Source organism: Centruroides sculpturatus, unplaced genomic scaffold (assembly GCF_000671375.1).
Source record: "Centruroides sculpturatus isolate CEXI.00-Female unplaced genomic scaffold, Cexi_2.0 scaffold26, whole genome shotgun sequence".
Classification (NCBI taxonomy): domain Eukaryota; kingdom Metazoa; phylum Arthropoda; class Arachnida; order Scorpiones; family Buthidae; genus Centruroides; species Centruroides sculpturatus.
In genome coordinates this window covers 1105385-1126145 of record NW_019384653.1, presented here as the reverse complement: position 1 = coordinate 1126145, position 20761 = coordinate 1105385, and the positions used below count along the sequence as shown (strand labels likewise).

The following is a 20761-nucleotide window of genomic DNA, read 5'->3' as shown; positions in this document are numbered from 1 at the left end:
AGGGGGGTGGATATTACGCGGGACGTCCCGTATAGTAAAAGGCCCAGTTTAGCCCAGGCGAGAAGTAAAAAAAAAGGGGATCGATTTTCGGATATCATCGAGTGGTGAAGTTAAAGACGTTGCTCTTATCTGGTCAGTTAATCGGGTGGAACCTGTTAGAGAACAGGAAACGGACGACGTATCGTTTACGGGCCGAAGTACCGAAAATTTCGTCCCAAATCGGAACGTTTAGACCGAGTAAAATGCACGCTAGGCGGGAGTTTATTTGGCCAAAGGTTTTTGTTCGACCATTCTAACGGAACTACGGACTCTGTGGCTTCTCTTCGACTCCGATACTCGTGTGACTCGCCTATTTTCCCGGTTCTCCCGCGTGCGGCATTGTTCCGTAAACAGTTAGGACACACCTAAATTCGTCCGCCGCCATCGCGGTGTGGGAAACGCCGTTACCTCCGAACCCGGCCAAATTTTACAAAGAGCCAGCGCCGTTATACCGAATCTCGAGTCGCTCCACCCTCCAAAAATTAAAAAAAAAAAAAACAATTGAAGAGGAGGGCGCGGGTCGAAGTGGTATAAACGTGGCGGACGGTCATCCCGGCACGCGCCTGGGCTAATTGGTTAATTATCCTTCCGGAAATACACTCTCGAAGTTCCCGGATCCCTTCCGGCCAAGGGTTTAAGTCGATAAACGGGAAATTAACCCCCAACCAGATATTAATGTCGTATTTTGCCCGGTGACGTAACACCGGGGGCGCAGATCGGACGAAATCGGATTTCTGCGGGGGGGGGAGTTTATTAGCGTGGGAATGGCGCTCGAATGTTTCGAATTGGTAAAACTCTTAAGCCAAAGAGTGAAGATCAACTTCACCACCTGTCAGCTTTTTTCCCAGAGAGAGTGTCCACTTGGGAAGTCGTCTGTCGATCGGGACACGTGCCATCCACGGGGGGAGTGACGATCGGCGCGTGGGAACTGCCGCCTTAACAATAGTCACGTGCACCCAGGGAGATCGCGTGGCTCGTGGGAAAGCGGCCCTTTACCATCCCGCTACATTAAACTTACTTTATGTAGTAATCTTCGGTTTCGTAACGAGTTAAGTGCTTTTTTTTAAAGAACGTTTCCCACGCTCGCGCGCCCGAATTTCCAGGACAAGAACCGCAAAAGACGTTTACATTCTCGTTAATTACGGGAAAAAAAAAATAATAAGCGTAACCCGGGGGCGAGGGAGGCCAGTTCGAGTCGCGTGTCGAAACGGCCAAAAGTCACGCTTACGACAATTACGTATACATCGATCGGTGAGGCGACATCCGCGGGAGTAAGTAAAATTCCGTGTTCGTTGGCGTGCGCTTCCTAAATAAATAAATAAATAAAACGTCGTAGTTTAACCCGCAAATCGGCGGATTACCAAGATTTTTTTCGTGTTTGGTTTCTTTTCTTCCCCGTTTCAATGGGAAGAAACCGTCGAAAACAATGGCAGTTTGACGGAAGTCGACCTCGGACGTACAGAATCGTTCGCTCCAATTTCTGCCAACGGAAATAACGACAAACAACAACAATGAATCACAGCTTTCGCTTCTCAAATCGTCTTCCTCGTTATCTGTAACTTCTGGTGCACCTGGACCCTCCATTAAGTATCCGGCCCTCTCATTGGTCGAAAAAGTAAACTGAGCCATCTCCGGCAGTATATACACCATGGGATAGAACGGAAAGTAGTTCCCGCACTCGCCTCTGGAAAAATTCGGAAAAACGCGTCAAACCTCGGCGGGGAGGCGCTTTTATTGTTTCGCGCGCGTAATTTTGACGTAAGGGTGATTTTTATCGGAGTCGGTTGGGTTAGGGCGGAAGAGGAGGGACGTCGGCGCGGAGGAATCGGACCGAATCGCCACCCGGGATAAGTTGTACGAGTCGGAGTGGTCCGGCAGTCATTCGGAGTTGGATAGTCGCCGAGCGAGGACGCGATTTATCGCTTGTGTGATTTGTGTTCTTGTCAAGGATTTAATTCGCCTCGATGTGTCTTTACCGCTATCCTCTGTGTGGGTGAAGTGGATATTATCGCTAGGATGGGCACTCGGAATTATATCGCCTGCTTGATCGTCGCTTCTTTTCTCGTCGTTAACGTCGAAGGTAAGCCGTCGAAAACCCTTTTTTTCTCTCTTTAATCCGCGTATAGCGCGCGTCTCGTACGTCGAAACAATGGTAAAATTTGTTAGCCAAAAAAAAACAGAGTCGAGCGGCCATTCCAGTTCCAGTTTACAATTAAAAGAAGAAGAAAAAAGAATCCGAATGCTAAGGCAAGTCGGGGAAGGAAGTGTGCGTGTAGCTTAACACGTGAGGCTAAGACTGTTCCCACGGTCGCGCGAGTCGTTGGCTCTTGCTCGGGCAGTTCCTTTCTCTACCTGTACCCCCGTGACGCCGGTGAGAAGAATGGACGCGTACTCCGCTCCACAATAGACATTTTTATAACGTCCCCCCCTCCGTAGCTTTTTCGTCCCGACTTTTCCCAGTCGTGGGAGTGTCGCCGCGATAATTACCGCGTTCCGCGCGCTGCGGAGGGGGGACGAATTTCCTCCGGGTTTATCCGTGTCTTAATCCCTCCTAATCCGCGTTTCTATTAATAAAAGGAAAAAAAATGTCTCCGATTTCGACGGCGGAGTTATCTTCACCCACCGGATGTGTGACGTCACGAAGGATATAGGAATTCGTATTTTCCGCCATATCCTTCCTCCCGCGGGTGTGGAGGAATCGGTTTTTTTGTTTAGATTAATCGATAGAATTTGCAGAAGTGAACGCGGTTCCTAAGTGTGTCAGAGTACACCCTTTCGGGAAACCTAGATGTCACTAAACCTAGATGGCCTTTAATAAAGGAAAACCGTTCGAGACCGCGGCCTAGATCCGACTTTACTGGCGAGAGAGAACACCAGTCGATTAAATGTCGTTCGGGAAACTCGCGGGCGTAAAATAAAGAAAAAACGCGACAGAAATAACTTGGCGGAATAAATTTATGTTTGTATTTATTAAATAAATTAAACAACTTATTTCTATGATCAGTTTTCCTATGTTAAATTGTACATTTCAGATTGAGCTTTCAAAATGGTTATTAAATGAGGTATTTTATCAAAAATGATGTCAAACTATTGTCAAAGAGAAAAAGTCGGTAGATCACATTATTACATTATAATATTCCTAAAGTATATCAAGACATTTGGTTGAATCATTCATGATCTTCAAGCAATAATTGGTTTGCAGAAAAATAAAAAAATGATATAATTATGATAAAATCCATGAGATAAAATCTAAATCAGTTCTAAATCATATTATAATACCTTTTCACCAATTTCTGTTAAATCACCACCAGGAAGAACCTCTAGGTCAGGTAGAAGGGCACATGATTCAAGAACCAAACTATAATCATATTCATTCCATTCCTGAGTAAATAAAATATTGTCTCTTAATGTAGCATTCTGAATCCAAGCTTTCTGTGGAACATATGCAATAGAACCCTGAAATAAATAAATTATTATTAAGTAAATTCATATTATGAACTCTATCAACAATATTAAACTGAATTCAAAATTAGCACTCTATATTTCTACAATAAAATAATGTTNGACAGAAATAACTTGGCGGAATAAATTTATGTTTGTATTTATAAATGAATAATAATAATAATATTAAAAAAAGAAACAAAGGAGGTAAAAATTATCCGGTACTCTTTTACAGGTTTAGTGTCTTGTTCTCCCAACCCGTGCAAAAATGGCGCTTCCTGCGTCTCCAATCCTAGAGGCGAATCCTATTGCAAGTAAGTAAGCCCCCGGGATTTAAATCTCTTTTTCTTTTTTTAAATGTCCGTCCGAATAAGGCCCGGGCGCTCTATTGTACCCGGGCCATCTGCCGGGCAGACAATTCCGTTACTGGTCACGTGACGGGCAGGTGTGGCGGACGGGAGGACCGTTGAGGTACCTGGAGGATCGACGCGGTACCTTCCTATTCGCCAAATATTTCGGTCCGTATCGCGCGTCTAATACACGAATACGGTAAAATCGACGATTAAAACGCGGTGCGACCAAAACGTTTTTGCCTTTTCCGGAAAGCGTGGTTGGGGTGTTTCTACGCCCATTGGGGAAGACACTACCATACATTATCAATTCGGCGCGTAGAATACATCCACGCCGTACTCGATTTTTAAAAATTGGCACCGTTGGTATATAGCATGTGTCTTTGTTACCGGACCCCCCCGTTCATTTTTTTTGTGTAACCGTTCGACGTCGGAATCCGTCAAAAAAAAAAAACCAATTGTCGGAAAGCGGAATCCTCCCTTTACCCACGGGAAAATGCGGATTTCGTCGTCCATTCTAAATATTCCGCTGGAAAAAGTATTTTAATTAAGTATTGTTCTCCGGTGTAGACGCGCTGTCTTCGTGCGGAAGGAACGGTCGGTCCCTGACGCCCCTGTCGGTTTTTTTAACCCCGACGAGGCTCCGGACTGTCGGCGCAAACGTAAGAACAAAGGAAGTAGTTTTTGCGGCTTTGGACCAAATTGTGACCGATTCTCCGAAGCAACAAACGTTTTAAACGAGAGGATTTCCTGCTCAAACGAATAGAAGCGGCCGTGTCCGCTTTGCCCAATTGCCGAGTGCCGCCGCATCCGTTTTTTTTAAATTTATTTGTCGAATGGCGCTCCGTCCGAAAAAATGGGACATAAAATGCGAGTGGCCGGACGAGTCGGAGTGGAGAGAAAAAACTTCGGTAGCGGGACGGGAGGCCGGGACGGTCCCGGGCGTGGGAACGACGGGAGAGGAACAAAGGCCCGGGGCCGGTTCAGCTACCATCTGGCTTTTTAGCCGGCAAATCCGTCTCCCTCCCCCCTCCCCGGGGTTTTCGCTGCCACCCAAACGTTGGCTCGGCCACCGGAATCGAGTTTCGGAATTTCGTTCCTCTTCTCCCTCCCTTCTGTTAAATAGCCGATCGCCTTCCTAATTTTAACTACCGTTTTTCGTTCGATTCTAAGGCCGTCTCCAGATTGAAGAGAAGCAGCAGCTGGTCCCGTCTGGGCTAGGTCAGAGGTCGCCCGGTTTCTCCCTCCACTTATCCCATCCAGCCAGTGATAAGAGCAGGTGATGGAAGGTTTCCTGTCGACGTAGGTTCGAGACCAACGCTGCCACTACGCGTTACGTTCGTTTATTTTGTTACTCGCCCATTAGGCCATGGGAGATTTTTCCCATTTATATAGGACGGGCGATTAGTTTGTCCTTTCTTCCCTCGGAACTTTTGCATCCTCCGTTGGTTATTTAGTTCTTCCGTCTGCCCTATATCCGACCCACTGTTTAAGACGCTCGGCGGAGTACTCGCGGCCATTATTTCTCCGTTTCCCAACTGGCTCGCCTTGGTAATCCGCGCGGCCCAGCTCCATTTTCCGAGTTTTTTGAAAATTTCCACTTTTTCCGGCCAAATCCATTCGGTATTTTTACCCGCCTTAAGCCGCCATTTTGAAATTGCCGACGAAAGAGCCAGCCGGATGGCTCTTTAAAAAAACGGACGGTGGAAACGGTCACCCAAGCATTGACCTCGGAGGGGGAGTGGGCGTTAAAACGAGGAAGTAGCTAACGTTGGCTAATGACGGTCCCATTAACAGTTCTCTGGCCGTCATTATCGGCGGAGGAGCGCGTTTCTCAATCACAGTCGCAGATGGTACACCACCGACCTTCCCAATCTTCACCTGCTCCGCCTCGATCCGCAGCTGCCTGTTTAGGTATGCCGTCCCGTCTTGTACCGCCTTCCACCTTTGCCGCATCGTTCCAGGTGCATTCTGTTCTCAACAGCTGAATTATGTCGCCGCAGATGGCCCTTTTCCCTTTATTTATTTATTTTTTACCGTGGGTCGGAATTCCTTCCTTCCGAACTACGTTCCGACGGGCGGTGGCAGTTTTGTTTTTTAACCCGGCTAACAGTTAACTCGGTTGGGCCATCGTAACGCCTGGGACGATGCCGGCGATTAGAAACAAAGAGAAAAAAAAAGAATGGAGGACGAGATAATACGGGCTAATACGAGCTGGAAACATGGGACGTAATTGCTCTTCGTAACGTCCATTAAAGATTAATTTATGGTCCGAGATGAAAATGAACAAAAACTCGTTCCGTGTATTCTTTTCGGAATGACAACTGCCGGGCCTGCAAACCGGTCGTCGACGTCACGGCCACGCGGGGCCGAACGGACCAACGACGAGTCGTCGACGGATGCGAAAGGACCAATCGATAAGTCGGTTACTGGCTAGAAGCGGTTCAAGGCGAGGCAGGTGTAGCGAGCATCGCGTTCCCAGGAGAACTACCATGACAGGAAGGCCGATGTGCAGCGGTATGTGACCTCTCATTACGACCATCATCAGCGAAGCGAGACCAGATCTCTCTCTGTTGGTGGGAAGTCGCCGGCCAGGTGTAGCACCACCGAAGTCACCGTGTCGACGGAGAATGTCGCCCGACCCTATCCCTTTCGTCGCTTCGTTTTAGTCCCCCGGAACGACCGACCACTCTCCCCCCTTCCCCATTATGCAAAAGTGGCGGCCCATGTTTACCGCAATCGACGTCTGTGTCCAAACAATTGAACGTAATGTTACACGATAAAATATGAAATGGCGTGGGAAGCGTAATTAACCTTGACTCGGATAAAGTGGTCGAATACGGTTTCCTCGTAAAAAATTCCGTGTTTTGTGTCGGTGAATGGAGGAGAATCTTCGTCCCGAGCGCGTAATTAAGTCACTCGTCTCGACCTTTGCCAATTATCTCCGTCTTAATTACGGCCCACTTTTGGTGGTTAGAGCGCCACCTAACGTCGCAAATAGAAACTTCGGACAGTCTGGTGCGGACATATGTTGCAGAATCGGGTGTTGGTCTCCCCCGGGAACTTAACGCATTGAACGCGTTCCACTCGCCTAAGCCCGGCAGATTGCTTTTTATAGAGTGGGTCCCCCTTTCGTAGCCGGTAACGAAAATTCAATTAAGAGTGAATAGATACCGTTTGGTCTCTATACGTTGTTAATGGAGAGTGTGTCGGGTCGGTGTTACATCAATAGACTTTCGTGCACCCGATCTGTTTGTGGCTTTTTTTTGCCACCAGAATGGACTCGAGTTAAGTGGTCTTAAGAGGTTTGGGAATTGGGTAGACAGATGTCGCTTCTATATTTATAATCCGCCGTCTGCTGGTTTCGTTAATTGAAATTCGATTTTTTCCTTCGCCTTTAGCTGCCCTCCTATGTACGTAGGAGAATATTGTCAACATTTGAATCCTTGCCATACGGGACCCGGCCCGAGATGTCAAAACGGAGGCACCTGCAACGTAGAAATGAGCGTCACCAGCGGGCCCACCTTTTCCTGTTCGTGTCCCGTCGGATATTCGGCTTCCTTGTGCGAAATTACCGTCCCGAATAGTTGCGACAGCGACCCCTGTCAAAACGGAGGAACCTGCACCCTCATCACTCTGGACAATTACACTTGCGCCTGCGCCGCCGGTTACAGAGGTGAGCGCGGCTCCGAGTCGTTTATTTTCTTTTTGGCCAACTCGGCTACCGTCACTTACTGACCGATAATACTTTTACAGGTCGACACTGCGAATTAGTAGATCACTGCGCCTCGCAGCCGTGTAGAAACGGTGCCAGTTGTCAGTCGCTGGGTGATAAATACAAATGCACCTGTGCCAAAGGATACACCGGCCTCAAATGCACCAACGACATAGACGAATGCCTGAAAGATCCTTGCGTCCACGGCAGATGCGTCAATGCCGTCGGATCTTACAGGTAAACCAACACCCATTCACCCTTTATTAAATATCCTCTGGTAGAAATTACGGACGTTATAATGTATTTTGTGTCTTCGATAGATGCGTGTGCGAAGCCGGTTACACCGGACTGAATTGTGAATCTCAGTACATTCCTTGCGATCCCAGCCCCTGTCAAAACGGTGGATCTTGTCAAGTTATCGACTCGCTCAGTTATCGTTGTTCCTGCCCCGTAGGATTTACGGGAACAAATTGCGAAGTCAACATCGACGATTGCCCCGGCAATTTGTGTCAGAACGGTGCTACCTGTATCGACGGTGTCAACAGTTACACTTGTAGATGTCCTCCCACTTATACAGGTGAAAATCGTTATATTTATCTCACCACTTCTTTACCATGTTTTTAAAACCTTACGTCGTTTTTTACAGGTCCCTATTGTAGTAAGGACGTAGACGAATGCTCCCTCAGGCCTAGCGTGTGTAAAAATGGTGCAACTTGTACTAACACGGTCGGGGGATATTCTTGCATCTGCGTTAATGGTTGGACCGGGGCCGATTGTAGCGAGAACATCGACGATTGCGCGGTAGCGGCGTGTTTCAACGGCGCCACTTGTCACGATCGGGTGGGATCTTTCTACTGCCAGTGTGCCACTGGGAAAACCGGTAAGTATAGAAACATTTACGTTTTCCAACTATAAATAGTGGCGCGGATTTAATAATCCGAAATTGGCTTATTTTTTAGGATTGCTGTGCCACTTGGACGATGCCTGCACCAGCAATCCGTGTCATACCGGCGCTATCTGCGACACCAGCCCTATAGATGGCACTTACATTTGCTCTTGCCCCAACGGATTCAAAGGAGTAGATTGCACGGAAGACCTTAACGAATGCGAAGAAGGTAAGGATACGTTCGTAGTAGGCTGTCCGTGTGGATAGCGGGAAAGATGTTTAATGGAGTTTTTATCGTTAGGTTCTCCTTGCGAACACGGCGGAACTTGCGTTAACACCCCGGGTTCGTTTCATTGTAACTGTACCAAAGGATTTACTGGACCTAGATGCGAAATCAACATAAACGAATGCGATTCTAATCCTTGTCAGAACGATGGAACTTGCTTAGACGAAAGAGGAGGATTTCGTTGCGTCTGTATGCCCGGTAAGTGAACAGGAATAATTGGAATACGAATGTATTTTGACGAGAGATAAGAAATTATTTGGTTCATTGCCATTTGTGTACACAAAAAACTGTTTATTCGTTTATGAAAGTAGAGATTTCGCCTGCTGGGACGATATACTTACCGCCCGTAGCGATTGGACAAGGCTAAGGTATAGAAATCTGGAACCAGTCACTCAGAAGTAGTAGCCGAGTTCAGGTTGGAGGTCATCTTTCAGACCGGATGTTGTGACGTCAGCGATCCCCCATTCTTTCCTCTTCTCTTCCAAGGCCTCTCGTCTGGTTGCTAGACGAGTTTGTCTCCGTTTAGACATTGCGCTTCCAGGCAACTTCTCCCTGCCCCGTTCACACGAAATCCGGAGGAAGGAGTTCCCTGAGAATCATTAATGATACTTTGATCCCTTTCGGATTATATACGCTTACTTGCTGGCTGCAAAAAATTGATTTTCCAACATCATTATCACTTTCATCTGCAGAAAAACTTGTCTCAATTAAAAAAAATAATAATTTCATTTGAATTCAAACTAGAATCTTATCTCTCGTCTCTCCATTTACATTACTGTTATTAGTAATTTTTAATTTGCCAGTCGTCTAAAGAAGAAAATAAATAATTTTTAGGTTACAGTGGAAGCCATTGTCAGAACGACATAGACGAATGTTCTCCCAACCCCTGTCTTAATGGAGGTATATGTAGTGATAGAATCAATGGATTTAAGTGCCTCTGCCCAATCGGTTTCTCTGGAAAGAAGTGCGAAGTAAATGACGACGATTGTCTCAGTCAACCCTGCCAGAATGGTGGAACATGCACTGATGGAATTGCCAGCGTAACCTGCGAATGTCCTCCCGGTATGTGCTCGCTAATCACTAAATTATCACTTCCTTTTTCGTTCTCCACGCACACGTGTATTTTTTTTATAAGTACTTTTAATAAACGTATCCGTTTTATTTTTAGGATTTACGGGTACAAATTGCGAAACTAACATTAACGATTGCTTATCTTCTCCCTGTCATCACGGGGAATGTATTGACGGCACCAATTCGTTTACTTGTTACTGTCATCCCGGTTACACCGGACTTCTTTGTCAGACTCAAATCAACGAGTGTCTGAGCAATCCGTGTCAACACGGAGGAAGATGCGAAGATCTCATTAATGGTTATCAATGCCGGTGTCGCCCCGGCACTTCCGGACCCAACTGCGAATATAACGTCAATGAATGTTTTAGTAATCCGTGCAGAAATGGCGCCACCTGTGTGGACGGAATCAATTCCTACACCTGTCAATGTCTACCGGGTTTCACAGGTAGGATGGCATCCTTTTTACCTATCTGTTAAGAGCCAATTAGCTCTAGTCTGTGGTTATTAATGGAATTAAAATCGTTGTAGGAACCCATTGCGAGACAAATATTGACGAATGTGCTAGTAGCCCTTGTGCCAACGGAGGGGTTTGCACGGATTTAGTCAATGGCTTCAAATGCGATTGTCCTAGAGGATATTACGATGCCCGCTGTTTATCCGATGTCAACGAATGCGCCAGTAATCCGTGTATCAATGGTGGAACGTGTGAAGACGAAGTTAATAAATTTATTTGCCATTGCCCCCGAGGTACGTTGTAGCCCGAAAGTCGTATTTTTCTCGTGTTTTTAGTGAAAAATACCCTAAAATTACTATTTTTTTTCCATATTTTAGGTTATGGTGGATACAGATGCGAGCAGGACATCGACGAATGTCAGTCTAACCCTTGCCAACACGGAGGAAGCTGTCACGACGGTCTGGATAGTTATAGCTGTACCTGTCTTGCCGGATACACCGGAAGAAATTGTGAAAGCAATATCGACGACTGCGCCAATAATCCGTGTTTGAATGGTGGATCCTGTATAGATTCCATTAATGCCTATCAGTGTGTATGCGAAGTGCCGTTTACGGGAAAGAACTGCGAACTAGAATTGGATCCGTGTAGCCCGAATAAATGCAAAAATGGAGCAAAGTGTACAGCCTCGTCTAATTATTTGGATTTTGCTTGCACTTGTGAATTAGGTTACACCGGTAATTATCATTATTACACACGTAACTCTACATAAACTTTACACACATATAAATTATATAACGTAATTTTTTCAGGACGTCTCTGTGATGAAGATATTGACGAATGCGCCATATCTTCGCCTTGTCGTAATGGTGCGACGTGTAGTAACAACGATGGCTCCTACACTTGTATATGTGCCAAAGGTTACGAAGGAAGAGATTGCTTAATAAATACAGACGACTGCGCCTCTTGTAAGTAGTAGTATTTAAAATACTTCTTTGCCAAATCTAAAAAGCAAATCTGTATAAAATAATTATTTATTTTATAGTTCCTTGTCAAAATGGAGGCACCTGTTTAGATGGGGTTGGTGAATATAACTGTTTATGTGTTGATGGATTTGGAGGAAAGCACTGTGAAAGGGACATCAATGAGTGTGCGAGTAATCCCTGTCAGAATGGTGCAACTTGCAATGATTATGTCAACAGTTACACTTGTACTTGTCCCTTGGGTTTCAGTGGAACAAATTGTCAAACCAATGATGAAGACTGTACACCCAGGTATGTTTATAAAACTTATTTATTTTGCTGTTCGTAATACGTGGTTGTTTGATATTACTATACTCACATACATATTTTCTCTTACAGTTCTTGTATGAATGAAGGATCCTGCATTGATGGAATAAACAATTATAGTTGTCAGTGCACTCCCGGATATACAGGATCTAATTGTCAGTATCATATTAACGAATGTGACTCTCAGCCTTGTCAAAATGCTGCAACTTGCATCGATCACATTGGCTTTTACACTTGTCATTGTCCTTTCGGATATACTGGACCTAGATGCGAGGTAAATATTTTTTGATTTTTAATGAATGCCTTAAAGAGAATTTACTTTGTTATAATTAATATATTATTTTAACTGTCTTATGTTCTGCAGACATTTGTAGATTGGTGTAGTACTAATCCTTGCATGAATGGAGCCACTTGCAAACAACAGAACAACACTTACAGATGCACTTGTCAACCTGGCTGGACAGGAATGCTCTGTGATGTTTCGATGGTTTCGTGTTCCGATGCAGCTTTGCAGAAAGGTAAATTAGAAAGAATTATTTAATTAACTTTAATTATCGAAAATATTCTTAAAAATTTACTTATTCATTTTTATTAACAGGTATTGAATTAGGAGATCTTTGTAAAAATGGAGGTACCTGTGAAAATATCGGAAACAGTCATCATTGTTTATGTCCAAATGGATACGATGGTAGTTACTGTCAACACGAAATCAACGAATGTGCTTCTCAGCCCTGTCAGAATGGTGCAACTTGTAATGACTTAATAGGTCAATACACTTGTGACTGTCCCCCTGGTTTCCAAGGTAGCTATTAAAACACTTTATAAACAGATGAAAATTTCTTTATTCAATAATTTAATTGGACATTAATTTCTAGGATTAAACTGCGAGTTTAATATCAATGACTGCGATCCCAATCCGTGTCGAAATGGTGGAACGTGTCACGATCTCATCAATAAATTTGTTTGCTCTTGTCCTCATGGAACACTTGGAATTTTGTGTGAAATTAATGTAAATGAATGTTTTGAAGGAGCTTGTCATCATGGTGGAACCTGTCTCGACAAAGTTGGGGGTTATGAATGTCAGTGTCAGCCAGGCTATGTGGGACCAAGGTATTAATATATTTATGAAAAAAATAGAAGCAAATTTTTTGTGCTTATATTTTATTTCATTGTATATTAACATAAATCATTTGTTCGATTATAGATGCGAGGGCGACGTCAACGAGTGTCTTTCGAATCCTTGTAGTAACGTGGGAACTCAAGATTGTGTTCAGCTAGTGAACGATTATCGCTGCGACTGTAAACTCGGATACATGGGGAAACATTGTGAAACAAAGGTCAATTTTTGTTCGTCTAACCCGTGTTTAAATGGAGGTGTATGTAATGGAAATGCATTGGGTCATACGTGTATTTGTGCCGAGGTAAGAGTAATTCCAATTTGTTTAAATTCACAGCTTAATATATAAATTTAAAATATTGATATATCAAAATAAAATTTTAGGGCTTCTGGAGTGAAGATTGCAGTAGAACTAACACAACATGTGCAAGTAATCCTTGTAAAAATGGAGGCCAGTGTCATCCACATCAACATAGTTATGCTTGTACTTGTCCCAAAGGTATTGCAGGAAAACATTGTGATGTAGATATATTTGATGAGTGTTCATCATCTCCTTGTCTGAATGGTGGAGTCTGTGTTGATGAAATGGGTAAGTTTTTGTTTTCAATAAATTTAAAAATTTAATTAATTATATTAAAAAAATTAATAATTATTTTTTTCCTTCATTTATAGGGAAATTTATTTGCAAATGTCCAGCAAATTGGAATGGATACCATTGTGAAACTTTTGATCCCTTTTTTAAAGGAGGCGAGGGATCCGTAGTCACACCAAATACAATTCCTCAAAAATCATTGGATGAAGAAAAGAAATTATGTCAGAGTAACGACTGTGAACTGAAATCGGGAAATAGAATATGTAATGAGGAATGCAATAGTTATGCATGTAATTTTGATGGTGGAGATTGTTCCTTAGGTAAATATCCAACCATCAGTTATATTATAATGCAAAGTAATAAATGAAAGTTTATATTCAAAAAATGTTGTTGTAAATTTCAGGAATAAATCCTTGGGCAAACTGTACCGCAGCCATTAAATGTTGGGATGTTTTTCGTAATGGAAAATGTAATTTTGAATGTAACACCATGGACTGCCTATTTGATGGATTTGACTGTGCACAAACACTTCCTCCTTGCAAGTAAGTTACTAATTATATAAATTGGAAAATTCTGTTTAATTTGAAAATCTTATTTTAAAATTAATTTAACCAATTTTTGAATTACAGTGAACAATATGACACGTATTGTCTGAAAAACTACGCTAATGGATATTGTGATAATGGTTGCAATAATGAAGAATGTAATTGGGATGGTTTAGATTGCGAACCAGACCCACCAAAATTAGCAGAAGGCAGTCTTGTTATTGTTGTTATGATGGATCCAAATATATTTAGGAATAACAGTGTATCTTTCTTGAGAGAAATTGGCCATGCTCTTCGCACAAATGTCAGAATAAAATCTAGTGATGATGGAAATCCTATGATTTACCAGTGGCAAAAGCCAGATCCTTCGGGAACTCCCAGCCGACATGGACCAGTTAATCAGTTTGGGTAAGTGGAGTTAAAACATTTAAATTTAGAATGTGTAAATCTTTTGTTTTCTGTTGGAACTAAAAAGCTTTTATTATTTATAGAACTGAAGTATATTTAGAAATTGATAATAGAAAATGTTCCATGTCCATTGTCAACGATTGTTTCCATTCAGCATCAAAAGTAAGAAATCATGAAAGATGAAATTATAATATAATATTAATTGAATTAAAATCTCAATTCTTATAAAAATTTTATTTTGTAGGCTGCACAATTTTTAGCTGCTGCACATGCACGACATGCATTAGATACTGCTTTCAATATACATGGAATAAGTGGTTCAGAAGAACATATAGAGCTGCCACCATCAGATTCTGGCTATCCTAACATGGTTTATGTGGTTATTGGAGGAATTGTTATTGTTCTTCTTGGTTTGTTGGTTGGAGTTTTAATAACAACTCAAAGAAAGAAGGCACATGGAATTACTTGGTTTCCAGAGGGCTTTTTACGAACAAGTGGTAGTCAGAGAAGACAATCTAGGCGTCGTGGACCTGATGGCCAAGAAATGAGGTAAGAAGAAATATTATAAAATATTTTTCTTTTGTTTATTTTTAAATGTTTATCAATTATCTATCTACATAAATAAAAATGTAAATGTTCTTTGTTCAATATCTTAAATTTCCAAAAGTTCTTAACCGATTGCTTTGAAATTTTGACACAACAGTGCATTCAAATACACACGTGTTTTTATATTATATGGATGTCGAAATCCCCCTGCAGGGGAGAGGAGAAAATTAAGGCTTACCGTGAAGAACTGGTCTTCTATTATTCTATTTTAGATGTGGTTTTTTGCATTTTTAATTCCATTTTAATAGGGTACATCAAGAGAATGTACACTAAGAAGGGATTTTTCAAAATTTCCTCCCATGGGGAGTGTTATACATTTATAATAGATACATTTTGAGCCACAGCTAGTTAAAAATGAACAATTGCTTTATTATCAATTCATTTAGAAATTATAAATACATAGTATTTTATTTATTTTATGATAGAAATTTCCATAAACAAGGACACCGAATTGATGAAATGGGTGATGGACATTCGGCTCCGACAGACAGTGGACAATGGAGTGATGACGATTTAGAACATCCTCCAATGAAAAGATCTAAATGTGATCGTTCTCCAGATCCAAGTTTCGGAGATACGCACACTGTAATTACTACTACAGATTATGATGAAAACGATCCACGTCCATGGACACAACAACATTTAGATGCAGCCGACATTCGGAATCCAGACATTTTAGCATTAACTCCTCCACAACGAGATGGCGATTTAGAAACTGGAACCGTAGACGTTGATGTCAGAGGACCTGGTGAGTCAATTTATATTGCTTAAATAATTGGAAATTTTTTTTTATAATTTATGAAGAATATCTTTATAAATTTATTGTTTCTTTTTAGGTGGCTTAACACCCCTTATGCTAGCATCTTTCCGGGGTGGAGGCTTAGACACAGGTGATGATGGAGAGGAAGAGGATGGATCGGTAAACATGATACAGGATCTTTTAATGCAAGGGGCTAAAATTAATATGACCACAGAACGTACAGGTAATTCATCATACTATTTTATCTTAATAACCAATAAAATATTTGTGTAAACTTTGAATATAAGAAAAATTTCAGTTTAGTTTTATTAATTATGTAATTTCAGACTACATAAGATATTTTCCATTACCTAAAATAATTTATCATTTCCTTATATAACTTTTGTAATAAAAAAAAATTTTTTTCAGGAGAAACTTCTTTGCATCTTGCTGCAAGATATGCACGTGCTGATGCAGCAAAAAGATTATTGGATGCTGGTGCAGATGCAAATTCTCAAGACAATACTGGCCGTACTCCTCTACATACTGCAATTGCTGCTGATGCTCAAGGAGTTTTCCAGGTAATTATTCAAAATTTTCAACAAAAAAAGTATTACTATAAAATGTTATAAATTTGAATTTTGATTAGATTAATGCTACAAATTTTTGAAGACAGTTATAGACCATTTCTATTAAAAATTAATAAATGTACATTTCTTAATTAAAATTATCCACTGTCTTAAATTGATAACATAATAAACAATGAAATAATTAAAATACAGAAGTTATAATGCATGTTGATATAAAACATCTTTTATTTTTCTACAGATTCTTCTTCGAAATCGGGCTACAAACCTAAATGCACAGATGCATGATGGCACAACTCCATTGATTCTTGCTGCACGTCTTGCTATTGAAGGAATGGTTGAAGATTTAATCAATGCTGAAGCTGATGTAAATGCTTGTGACGATCAAGGTACATATTATTTTAAATTTTACTAGAAAATATAATAGTTTAAAATCAAATTTGAAATTAATTAAATTTTTCCCAATTGCAGATAGAACAGCTTTACATTGGGCTTCATCAGTTAATAATGTGGATGCTGTGAGAGTGTTGCTTGCTCACGGAGCCAACAGAGATGCTCAAGATAAGAAGGATGAAACACCATTGTTTTTAGCTGCAAGAGAAGGAAGTTATCAAGCTGCTAGAGTTCTTTTAGAACATTTTGCTAATAGGGATATCACAGATCACATGGATAGATTACCACGTGATGTAGCGTTGGAAAGAATGCATCACGACATTGTCCGTCTTTTGGATGAATATATTCCACCAAGTCCACAAATGAGTAGTTTATCTGGTGCACCTCTAGGATGTTCTCCATCAATGATTCCACCACCAACAGTAATTGGATCTACAAAATCTGTAAAACCCAAAAAGAGGCCAAAGATGAACACAATAGCAGGTCTTCCCTCTGCAAAAGATGTAACTGATGCAGCATTATTAATTGCTGGTGATGCAGCCATCAGAAGAAAAGCATCTGTAAAGAAACGAAAAGAACCATCGCCTTTGATGACAATGGATTGTTCCACAACTCTTTCACCTGTTAATTCCCTTGAATCTCCTTGCACCAATAGTTATCTTGATGGTACACCATCTCCTCTGGATAATAATTTATATAGTGGTCATATGCTAGCAATGTCTCATCCAAATCTTGCTAGTATTGATAATAATTGTAACATGTCTGTAAAGGAGCCACCATCTTATGAGGATTGTGTAAATAATGGTTCACAGTTAGGATATGGAATGAGTGGAAATATGGATCCTGCATCTATGGGATTTGGTGGACAGATCTATGTTAATAGCTGTGGCATGATTGTACCTATTCAGGGAACACAGACTCTGAAATCTCATCATCCCAGACAAAATTCAATGCCCATTAGTCTTGCAACACAGCATATTCCTACCTCACATCCATACACTGTCACATCTCATAAACAAAGACCTTCTCTTCCTACATCACCTACTCACATGGCTGCTATGAGAGCTGCTCACCATCAAAAAACTGTTCAATTACAATCTCAACAAAGTGCCAATTCAAGTTCATCATATGAATATCCATCAAATATGACGAATCTTCAGCATCTTCTCAGTAATACGCTTCCAAAAAGCAGCATGACACAAACGACGACAGCCAACCAACAAGTCATCTATTCTCATCAGTATCATTATCCCACACCACCTTCGCAGCACAGTCACGGTGGCGCAGAGGCAACACCTCAGCACTATTTCCATGCACCCGAAACATATCTAACGCCTTCTCCCGAATCGCCAGGTCAGTGGTCTAGTAGTTCTCCTCATTCTGCACAATCAGACTGGTCTGAAGGTATTTCTAGTCCTTTGGGGCCCACAAATTTACATCCCATTGTTGTGGATCCTAGCCAACAACAACAATCTCAACAACAGTCTTCTCAAGCTCAAGGATTATCTTCACAACATCCACCTCCAGAGGCTGTCTTTATCTGAACAGTGCCTTTTTAAAAATTATATAGACAATGCAAAGCTTTGTTTATTGTGAAAAGACATTACAATACAATTGTTTTGCAGCAATGTGATTAAAAGTGTCTTTTACCATGACATTTACTTTCGCACAATCATTTTTAGAAAACGGGCGCATTCGCTGAATTAAGTACAGCATATTTATTAAATGATACACGGTTTATCATAACTTATGAACTTTTAAAGTATAGTTTTACATTGTATTGACAAGGGTACTATCAATCTGAAATTATTTTTTATTTCATTATACAGTATAAAAGAAGAGTAGAAAAAATAATTGGTACCAAAAATACCATTGAAACAAGTACTATTTTTATGTCATAAAACTTAGAAGTAAATATATATTTATATTTTTGTACATAATCAAAAATTAATGAATACTTGGTTTTGGGACCATTTATGCAATGAATACTTTAATAAAATGAAGTATAATTGATTGTATAAAAGCATTATTAATGAATACTTTGTAAAATTTTGTATATACAATTAAGATTGAATGTAAGAAGTTATACTTAAATAGTTCATGTAAATATACATTTTTTTAAATTATATTAATTTGTATGAATGTGTGCATCAGATATGATAAATGTTACATAAAGGGAGTTTAGAAAGTTTTGTTCATTTTTCATGTCTACTAAACAACCATAAATCTGGTTGAAAATTTTGTATAATTTTTTTTATACATAATAAAAAATGCCTTATTAATTGTGTGTTGGTTATAAATTTAAATTAATTTTAGAATTACTTTTGATCAATATTTTTCCTTTTCTCAAAAACTACTTTATTCAACTCTATATTTATGATTAGACTAAAACTTACTTTGAGAAAGTCTTATCTGTAGTAAGGGTGGTCGGTAGAGTTGCAAAATAGCCTAAGAGAACAAATCTATTTAGGGCCAGAACAAATGTTTTTCAACAATATAACAAATATAAACAAAATAACAAATATTTTTCATTAAAAAATTATTTTGGCATAGAATATGACAATATATGGGTTGAAATGAGAATCAACAGATGGACTCCACAGAAATTTTGGTGCTGAATCCATCTCAGAGTGAAATACATGAACTGGGCCAATCCTCAAAAATATTTGTGCTGGTACAGAACTTCCACGCCTAATTTTACAAGCAATAACATCCAGCCTTTACACTGACCAACTCCATCATTATTAATTTCAGAATCAAATTCAAATCAGAATTCTTCAAAGCACTGATACTTATTTAAAAATTCATTAATTGAAGAATAAATACTCAAGCTCCATAAACAATTTTCGAATAATAGATTTTACATTTATGACAATAAAGCATTCTGCAAGTAAAGTTTTGTAAAAAATTATATATTTAGCAAACATTCAGATCATATGATACACTAGAGCATAATTTTATTGTAAAGTTATCTGATAAAATGTGAGAATAAATTTATTATTTATTATAATTACAAACATCAGGATCAGGTTTTATGTTCCTAATTTTTCTAAATTAGGGAAATAAATCCTGATATTCATAAATATAAGTGCCAAATTATACAGAATTTAGAAATTCTATTATTCTAAGAAATTTGTTAATAATTGAATGAAATTATTACTAGTTATATGTTCTGAAAGCTTATTAAATTTTAGTAAATATACAGACTATCTGAAGTGCTCATTCCAAACTGCACTTCATCCATTTTTAAAAATTTTTACTTTCCCGGCTGTTATATAACATAACAGGGCAATTGGTCAAAAAATGACCCCAAAGATTTTTACATTTTTGGATTCAGGACCTTGAAATATCAAGAAATGCAAAAACTTTGAGGTTTTTCTCATATGTATGGATATTACTTTGCATATATGGGGGACAATTTTGTTCACCTGCTTTAAAGCTTAACTCCAGTGCCTTTGTCAAAAATTTCAGAAATTTTGCAGGGAAGTTAGTGTATGAGGGGATTGATGCTATTAAATTTTGGTAGTTAAAGGTTGAGGGAGTAGAGAGATAAGAGTCATGTCTCATATCTCAAGTAGGGTTGGCCTTAATGAAGATTTTATTCCTTATAAGCATATACATCTTTTATTTTTATAAAACTCATCTCTACCCTCAAAATTAAGCTTTTTGCCATTTTATAATAATTAATAACATAAAAATGTTTTAAATAAAAACTCGTAACAAATGATGTCTCTCACAATTTTCCACTCTTGCTGAGAAAGTTACACAACTCATTGCTGGATTTTTTGTACCATCTGTATTATCAAATTTCTAACATAAAATACAATCATAATAAAATGTGTTTATTGTTAAAAATAAGCTTATAGCATAAAAATTTAATGTTGAAAATTGAATATTATTCCAAAATGTGTCTTATCCATACTTTCAATGATTCAAAAACTTGTCTTATCTATCTTATGAATTTAAATATCTACCCAAATGTTTGTTTAAATTATAATTCCATTGGCTAGCAGCTTACATTATGTCCATCTATTCTATGTGTTAGTTTATAAACCAATGTTAGTATTGTCAAATTTCAAAAGATTTTATTGAGTACCGAAAATTAAGTGAAAGTGGATAAAACACACTTTTGAATGACATTCCTTTTAAGACATCAGAGAAATATAACCTATTAAGTAAATTTAGCAATTCCTGGGTCTATTGATCCATATCTAATTTTTACATATTTATACATATCACTACTATC

The 20761-nt window shown here is 39.8% G+C and overlaps 1 protein-coding gene across 1 annotated transcript; it reads left to right on the top strand.

The window, feature by feature from the left end:
• Positions 1-1908: 1908 nt before the first annotated feature.
• On the top strand, positions 1909-18751 carry LOC111626353 (neurogenic locus Notch protein-like). The gene is made up of 30 exons (XM_023369701.1): positions 1909-2119; positions 3716-3794; positions 7232-7506; positions 7587-7782; positions 7866-8122; positions 8192-8425; positions 8505-8660; positions 8733-8915; positions 9552-9779; positions 9886-10233; positions 10317-10535; positions 10620-10976; positions 11052-11207; positions 11285-11513; positions 11601-11802; positions 11893-12046; positions 12127-12330; positions 12404-12638; positions 12733-12949; positions 13030-13234; positions 13318-13557; positions 13641-13779; positions 13867-14190; positions 14274-14352; positions 14435-14739; positions 15222-15544; positions 15633-15779; positions 15965-16116; positions 16364-16511; positions 16594-18751. Exons 1-30 carry the CDS (start codon positions 2056-2058, stop codon positions 18057-18059), a joined length of 7521 nt encoding a protein of 2506 aa, XP_023225469.1. The 5' UTR covers positions 1909-2055; the 3' UTR covers positions 18060-18751.
• Positions 18752-20761: the final 2010 nt, after the last annotated feature.

Bases quoted from the DNA above. Each gene is read 5' to 3' on its own strand.
- LOC111626353 (XM_023369701.1), top strand. From the start codon at position 2,056: ATGGGCACTCGGAATTATATCGCCTGCTTGATCGTCGCTTCTTTTCTC. The intron at 8,123-8,191 runs GTGAAAATCGTT...CGTTTTTTACAG, and splicing joins ATGTCCTCCCACTTATACAG to GTCCCTATTGTAGTAAGGAC. The intron at 9,780-9,885 runs GTATGTGCTCGC...TTTTATTTTTAG, and splicing joins AACCTGCGAATGTCCTCCCG to GATTTACGGGTACAAATTGC.